This window comes from Trichoplax adhaerens, genomic scaffold (assembly GCF_000150275.1).
Source record: "Trichoplax adhaerens TRIADscaffold_2 genomic scaffold, whole genome shotgun sequence".
Lineage (NCBI taxonomy): Eukaryota > Metazoa > Placozoa > Uniplacotomia > Trichoplacea > Trichoplacidae > Trichoplax > Trichoplax adhaerens.
This window is the reverse complement of record NW_002060944.1, coordinates 6,029,830-6,038,291: the sequence shown is the minus strand read 5'-3', so window position 1 is coordinate 6,038,291 and position 8,462 is coordinate 6,029,830. Positions and strand designations below refer to the sequence as shown.

Here is an 8,462-nt window from a genome sequence, read left to right as displayed (position 1 = left end):
ATGGGTAGCCTATTCCGTTCAGAAGCAATGACATTATGTCAGCTTTTCCTACAATCTGAAGCAGCTTATGCCTGTGTTAGCGAATTGGGTGAATTGGTAAGAATTAGTTTAGATCACATAGATTTAACAACCTGCCAAATGAAGGCAAACCTTTGATAGCAATTACTGTAAATATTTTCAGACATATGACTATGCTGATCTTAGTAGAAGTGGTACATCAACTTGATCTTCTTGCAATAAAATCCTCTGTTAATTATAATTGAAATTAATCCTTACTGACGTTATAACCATGTCTTTCCATATCTAAAAATATTAATTATATAATAAATGTTTCATCGTATTTTAAAGTAAAAACCAATTTTTAGTACACCTCTTACAGCACTCTACAGTATAGTTAAACTAAAGGTGCCAAGGACATATGGCATATAATTTTTTACTAAAATGAAGTTTAAATGGATCGTTTTTCTTGGATTTATTTAGGGTCTTGTCCAATTTCGCGATGTAAGTTAGCCATTAGCAGACAAGACAAATTTACAATGGAATCTTATCTAATCTAATTCTATTTAAGATAAAATCATACTACAGCCTTTGATCTAATATGACTCTCCTTACATTAGCTCAATCCTGATGTCAATATCTTTCAACGTAAATTTGTCAATGAAGTACGAAGATGTGAAGAAATGGAGAGAAAATTACGTATGTCTATTGTAGTTATAAAATAAGAAAGAAATGATCTGCAGTTAATATACCTTGCAAGAGTACTTTAGGTTATAGTCGTTATTGTACAGTATTTATAATTTTTAGTTTAGGAAATTATTTATATGATACAAGTAGATCTAACTGATCTATGCAAATTTTATAGGTTTCGTATACAAAGAAATTGAGCGTGCATCTATTCCAATGGTTGACACCGGGGATATTCCTGATGCTCCACCACCACGCGAAATGATCGACTTAGAAGTAATCCCTATTTAAGTTTTGACTTAAATTTATAAGAAATTATTAATCAGTGATTGAATAATGTTGAAATTTTCGTTACCAGTAAAGAATTTAGTCTTATTATTTACTTGCTACTCGATGCAAGAAGAAAATGAAGATAAATCTACTTTACTTGCGATAAAGCGGCTTATCATTTCAATCTACAGCTAATAATTGTAACTTATATTATGTATTGATAAAATTGTAATCCTCTTGACATTTAGTCAACATTCGAACAACTGGAAAATGAAATGAAAGAAATCAATTCCAATCAGGAAGCACTTAACAAGAATTTCCTTGAATTGACTGAATTAAAGTTCATCTTGCGAAAGACGCAAACATTTTTCGACGAGGTTAGACATACCTGAAAATAACTACTTCATAAACGAGATATTTACTTAGGAAATTTTGAATACTTATACTATGCTAAGTTTTATTTTTTAAAATTACGACTATAATACTCAAATTATGGTACAAACATATACTATGTAGGTCGAAAATAATCAGATCACTGCTGATCAGCCCAATAATGATGACCAGCAAGCTTTACTAGCTGAAGAAGGTAAAACTATTCAAGCCGCCAAAAGACTCTCGTAAGTAATCATTACAATGATTGCAATAATACTTGCTACCTTTTAAAGTTTGTTTGTTTCCAATCCTTGGTTAATAAACTAAAATACCTGTCTGTTATTATACAAGTTATTGATCTCAGACTCTGTTTACAAATTATAGATTCGTGACAGGTGTAATCCAACGAGAGTCCTTACCAGGCTTTGAACGCCTGTTATGGCGAGCTTGCCGCGGTAATGTCTTTTTAAGAACTGCTGAAATTGAAACACCTCTTGAAGATCCCCGCACTGTAAGTCCACTAAATATACTATCTAGACTAGAGTGATCGTTATATTCCAGTGATATCGTTAGAGTTAAGGACGAAGACCTACATGATGAAAATTGAAACCATTTCGCAATTACTGACAATTCATCCTTACTGAATTGCTATTAGGGTGATTCTATCATCAAATGCGTCTTCATCATTTTCTTCCAAGGTGAACAATTAAGACTGCGAATCAAGAAAATCTGTGAAGGGTACGTTTTAAATTAGTATATTGTAGATTGCTATCGGTTTTTAAGAAAAAGAAGAAACTTTACTTATTTAATACCTTACTCATATTACTTTGTAGTTTCAAGGCAACTTTATATCCTTGTCCAGAAAATGCTGCTGAAAGGCGTGAAATGGCTATTGGTGTTATGACAAGGATTGAAGATTTACAAGTGGTAATTTATGTTCGATAGTTACAAATTTCTCCGAATTATACAGTTATAATTTCAATTTTTATAAGCTCTTATAAAATTTTATATTATAGGTCTTGAATCAAACTAAAGAACATCGTAATACCGTGTTAGGAGCTGCGGCAAAGAATATTAATCCATGGATCATTAAAGTAGGATTTTGAGCCTTAAGATGATAGCTTGTTAGAGATATACTTTTGATAATGTGTCTAAAATTCTTCTAACATTACTTATTATAGGTGAAGAAGATCAAGGGAATCTATCATGCATTGAACATGTTTAACTTGGATGTTACTCATAAGTGTTTGATCGCTGAATGCTGGTGTGCAGTTGACGACTTGGATCGTATACATCAAGCACTTAAGAGAGGATCAGTAAGAGCTAATTTTAGTTATGCTTATAGGGAAGAAATCGATGATAATATGTTGTTATTGATCCATAGTTTTAATATATAGCTAAGAAGAATAACTGAGATTTTGAAGTACTATAGTATTTATGATAATTTTTTAATTACAGTGTAGTAATATGGAATAATTTAGCTAAAATTTAACGATATTAAATGTTATTGATAATCCTACCATTTGAAATTTTAACTGAAATTATTAATACTAAAAAAGGAAAAGAGTGGCTCGACTGTACCATCCATCTTAAATCGCATGGAAACCAAAGAAAGTCCTCCAACATATAATATTACCAATAAATTTACTAATGGTTTCCAAAATATCGTCGATGCCTACGGTGTTGCAGATTACCAGGAAGTTAATCCAGGTAGGTAAAAAAAAGTAAATCATCAAGTAGACGATCCATAAATGTCTTGTGCATTTTATTGTATCAACTTAGGTTAATAACGTCTAATTGTATTTTCACAGCTCCATTTGCAATTGTTACTTTCCCTTTCCTTTTCGGTGTCATGTTCGGTGATAGTGGTCATGGAACATTAATGTTCTTGTTTGGCCTGTATCTTGTTTTGAAAGAAAAATCTATCGCTAAAATTAAAGGTGGTGAGGTAAATTTCTTAATCCTAAAACAAATCAAACCTTCGTCTTTTTTACTCACAATTTTCTACTTATTTCTAATTAAAGTGTTTCTAACTACCAGTGCATTTAAAATAAGCCGTGATATTAAAATGATTATGTCTAATCATAACCCTACTACCTAAGAAATTTTTCAAATTATAATTATACATTCTCCGCTATGATTATACCATTTAGATGGTAGATACAGTCTTTGGTGGTCGTTACATTATTTTACTTATGGGAATTTGTGCCATCTACACTGGTACAATTTATAACGATTGGTTCTCTCGTTCGTTGAATATTTTCGGTAGTCAATGGTACTTTTCCAATGTGACTTTGAGGTCAGTTATAATTGGATTAGTTTGTGATTTGTAACTGGTTTATTTTCTTATCAATTAAAATTATTTAAAATTATTTAAAATTTCTACTTTATAGCGATGAGTTTGTTCGAACTCATTCCGATATTCAATTGAACCCTAAGACTGCTTTCCATAATCAAACACCTTACCCAGTGGGCTTAGATCCGGTATATTCCAAACTCCTTTCTATACAATCATTTCTACTTCTGAGCAGCGTTTAAATAATTCTATTCATCTCTTGCAAACTAGATCTGGCAGTTAGCAGTTAATAAACTGACCTTTACCAACTCCTTCAAGATGAAAATGTCAGTTATTCTTGGCATATTCCAAATGTCCTTTGGTGTTGTCCTGAGTCTGTTGAACCACCTGTAAGGACGTTATTTATTTTAGTAAATAAAAATTAACTGCAAAACAAGAAAGTATTGTTAATAAATCGATGACTGATTTAAAATATGGCTGTATTCTACAATATTCAGGTACTTTAAAAGAACTGTTAACATCTACTGCGAATTCATTCCTGAGGTATATATAATTATTAAAAATCATGTTACGCCATTATTTAATTTAGTCTCAACTATAAGGAATAGAAATACCGTAAAGTTTCTATTGATATGCGTATACTATGATTGAAATGGAATCTTTAAAGTCGAAATTCTAAATTTACATCTGTTAAGATCGATCGATGTGCAATTGATATTGAATATCTTCTATACTCGGTAATTAAAACCATCATCTTTTAGGTTATTTTCTTGGGATGTATCTTTGGTTATATGATTGGATTAATTTTCTTCAAGTGGTTAGCATTTACCTGCTATAGCGAATTCGTAAGTACAACATAATTATCAAAATTGATATCTAATCAATCATTCAAAAATATTAAACTGCTATAGAAAACGTCTAGTTGAAATTTACTAAAGTGAAAATCATTGTTTTTTCTTTCTCAATTTGATGACCATATAGCAACCAAGTATTTTGTTAGCTATGATCGACATGTTTTTGAATTTTGGTGCAACAATTCCTAAAGATTCACTACTGTATGCAGGACAGGTTAGTTTGCAATTATTACGTATGGCATAATGTCAAATTGATTTCATGTCGTAGTTAATCTAAATGGATTTAAATGCTATAAAGCTGTAATAATTAATAAAGTATAATGCAATTATCGTAGTTTAGCTACTGATTTTGAATTAAGTTCAATAGAGGACTCTATCAATATTTCGAATTTATTTATTGGATGTTAATAATATCTCAATTATAGGGAGTTCTGCAACCCATTTTAGTCGCATTGGCAGTTGTTGCTGTCCCATGGATGTTACTTGTTAAGCCATTGTATTTACGACGAGAACATCAAAAAGCCATGGCGGCTAAGGGTAGCACTGTTCGTTACGACACCACAGTACGTATGATTTGCTAGTGCGATATATTAAATTGTCTAGGAGAAACTTCTTATGCTAACTTAATTTTGTGTCTTTTGCATATCCAGTGTTACAAGCCTAAAATTAAAAAAAATCTTATTATCAATGACAAATTATTATAGTCAGAGACAGCTCCAATTGTAAAATCAGAAGAGCCACCTGAAGGAGTTGAGCATAATGAGCAAAAAGAAGAGCCTGAAGAAGAAGAAGAAGTAATCAATTTAATTAGTATCATTATTACTAGATAAGACTGAACTTTTCAATGTAGCTGCTGCAGCTAAGATCAATCTTTTTGACCTACTTGCCTTTCTTGTAGTTCGACTTTGGAGAAATTTTCGTGCATCAAGCTATTCATACTATTGAATATTGTCTTGGTTGTATTTCAAACACTGCTTCATACCTACGTTTATGGGCTTTAAGTTTAGCTCACGCAGGTATTATTAAATATTCTAATCACACTATTAGCACATACAGTAATGAACACTTTTCATTATAACATGCTATACGTATAATAAATGTGATAGATAGTTTTTGTACAATCAGCGACATCCATGGCATACAATTTATAACTTTGGTAATTTTATTCTTGCTTCCGTTCTCTAGAATTATCGGAAGTACTTTGGGTTATGGTATTAAAGATTGGCTTTTCAACAAATGGCTATGCCGGTTTTGTTGTAACTTGGTTCATGTTTGGTGGTTGGGCAGGTAAAAATTTTCTTAATCCTTGCCTATAATCATGGCGTACTACTAAACATAGAGATAAACTGAGATAACATGTAAATGTTTGATATTTCATTAAAAAAGTAATAGATACTCCCGAATTAATAATGTTTTTTTTTGTAGCTCTAACCATAGCAATATTGTTAATCATGGAAGGCCTTTCCGCTTTCTTGCATGCACTTCGTTTGCATTGGTTAGTAATGGAGTCTACATGACAGGCTTATTTTACTTTTAATAGAGATTCTGCAATAATTTACTATTGCTTTATTCAGTGTAAAAGTTTTCGATAAATACTGTTAGCAATTTTCGTACTTAATTCTTCCTTGGCTCCTTGTCTTAGGGTTGAATTCCAAAATAAGTTTTACGATGGCCAAGGAATGCCATTCCAACCCTTTTCCTTCGTAAGAATCATGAAGGCCGAAGAGGAATAAACTTGAATTTAGTCAAGCATGCAATTTCTGGCAGCATAGAGTTAATAGCATCAAAACTGCGTAGTCATTAACTGTGATGCTAGTGAAATAGTCGTATTTTAATTTATTTTAAAAGGCCATACGTAAATGAGTCAGTAGTGAGTTTACTTAGCTAGCTTAAAGATATAATGTGACTCAGCAGGCTATAGCTATGATTGCTGGATCAAAGATATCGATGTTTGATTTCGTTATAAGCTCTAATATTTGACGAATGAATGCTATCAATTAAAAATACTCGTAATTGCAATAAAGCTTAGCAGTATTGACAATCGCAATTTCATATGGTATATCACTCAAGTGTTGTTCAGAAATTTCTTAAGGTTCTCTTTTAGAATAAAATCATACACAATTAAATTTTAAAATGTGTATCACAGTCGTTAAAAGTTTTTGATGTATAAGATGTACTGGATAGTGCTTGGAAATCGGGTTAAAGACATATCTTCTCATCATAGTCATTGATGAAGAACTGTCATGATGTTAACAGTGACTAACTAGACTCCAATTACAGCGAGCGCATTTTGTACCAGCATTGCTTAAAATGATGTTGGTGCATCTACAGTAAACTGCATTCATTACAACTACGGTACTGTATAGCCAACAAAATTCGAGATGCACTTTGAGGTGTGTAGGCTCCATTTTGGATACGCTTATGAATGTAAATAGCTTAGTCTATGGGTTGTGGGGAGACTTTTACTAAAATTTCATGCTGAATTGAAATTTTGTAAAACACTGGATTTATAGTTCCTATCAAGGACATACCATAAACTACTAGAAACTACTGCAGTAGTAATTTCTAGTGGTCTATAGACATACGTACATACAGTATCAGGGACTACGAAAGATAAAATTCGTATCCCTAACCCTAACTCAAGAAAAAACCATAGTTACCCCTTACGAAGCTCTGAGGTAGCAAAAACTAAGTTAGCACATTTCCAGAGGTAAATGTGCTTAGAAAGTGAGGCGGACAAAGCGATCAGGTAACTTTTTTTGATATGCAACTCATGATACAGTATTTCTTACCGAACGATAACTGATAAATATTTGATAGACCTTATAATTAATTAGTCACAGGTGAATTAGTTTCCAAGCGTTGTAAATAGGCATCGATTCAATTACTGCCAGTAATATGCCTATATAATACATTAAAAATAAAGTCTTATGCTCTGTATCCATTATGTTCAATGGAAGATCATAAGTCAGACTCGACCATTCTTATTTAATCAAGCAACCGCAACGGAAGAAATGATACGACAAAATTTCAAATTCGCTCAGTTTGCTGTCGATATGTAAAGATTTTTATTACAAGTTTAGACTGTAATTACAACAAGTTATCTTGCAGTTAAGCAATACTGCCTGAGTTGGAAGCAATTCTTGGCCATAGATCAGCACATTCTTTAGCAACTGGGCCAGTGATGGCTGAACCTGTTCATGAAATACAAAATGATACCTTAAGAAAGTATAATCCATAATAAACACATATATCGAGTCCGTTCACTTCTTCATAGGAAATTGTAAAGATTAGTAGTGCTTACCTTTCATTTCACCTTTATTATTTACTATCACTCCTGCGTTATCTATAGAATTCGATAGATGTCATAGAATTATAATAAGATCTCAGGAAACATCAATTGGAGTTGCGTATTACCTTCGAAGTATATGAAAACTCCATCCTTTCTTCTATACGGTTTCCGCTGCCGCACAACCACCGCTGGCATTACTAATTTAACATAGCAAGATTAAAGTGGTGAAAAAGAGAACGATCATTCAATCGATCATTCTATTCTATCAATGCTTGCGTACAACATCGTTTTCATCTTGTCACTAACCTTTTTTACGTAATTCAGGCTTTCCCTTTTTGACTGTTGCTAATACAAGATCGCCGATACCTGCTGATGGCATACGATTCAATCTACCTTTGATTCCTTTGACGGAAATGACATACAAATTTTTGGCTCCAGTGTTGTCCGCGCAGTTCATTACTGCACCAACTGGCAGAGCAAGGGAGATACGAAATTTCGAACCGGACGAACCACCCCTACCTATTTAGAGTGAAAATATTGAAAAGATTGAGCATCAACAGTAATAATGTTATCTTACCCAAGATGATTGCAACTTATGTAATAGTGATGCATTGGAGTTTTTATACTTTCAAGTATTGTCGAGATTCATCTACAGTATGAATGAAACGGATATTAGACTAAACTAGGCAGTTCA

At 32.5% G+C, this 8,462-nt stretch overlaps 2 protein-coding genes across 2 annotated transcripts; one reads left to right on the top strand and one right to left on the bottom strand.

Moving 5' to 3' along the window:
* TRIADDRAFT_63669 (uncharacterized protein) lies at positions 1-6,588 on the top strand (the record flags this gene model as incomplete). The annotated part of the gene is made up of 25 exons (XM_002110009.1): positions 1-96; positions 481-501; positions 618-696; positions 863-960; positions 1,203-1,331; positions 1,471-1,571; positions 1,711-1,837; positions 1,982-2,064; positions 2,160-2,253; positions 2,343-2,420; positions 2,508-2,642; positions 2,886-3,036; positions 3,138-3,274; positions 3,480-3,625; positions 3,720-3,810; positions 3,893-4,011; positions 4,120-4,165; positions 4,384-4,467; positions 4,604-4,690; positions 4,902-5,039; positions 5,181-5,270; positions 5,375-5,492; positions 5,662-5,763; positions 5,902-5,971; positions 6,119-6,588. The coding sequence occupies 25 exons, from the start codon at positions 1-3 to the stop codon at positions 6,207-6,209; spliced, it is 2,511 nt and encodes an 836-aa protein (XP_002110045.1). The 3' UTR covers positions 6,210-6,588.
* Positions 6,589-7,587: 999 nt separating this feature from the next.
* On the bottom strand, positions 7,588-8,288 carry TRIADDRAFT_21629 (uncharacterized protein; the record flags this gene model as incomplete). The annotated part of the gene is made up of 4 exons (XM_002109455.1): positions 7,588-7,670; positions 7,781-7,822; positions 7,894-7,965; positions 8,075-8,288. Coding segments are annotated over 4 exons (411 nt in total), but the record flags the coding sequence as incomplete, so codon positions are not given.
* Between the last annotated feature and the right edge of the window lie 174 nt (positions 8,289-8,462).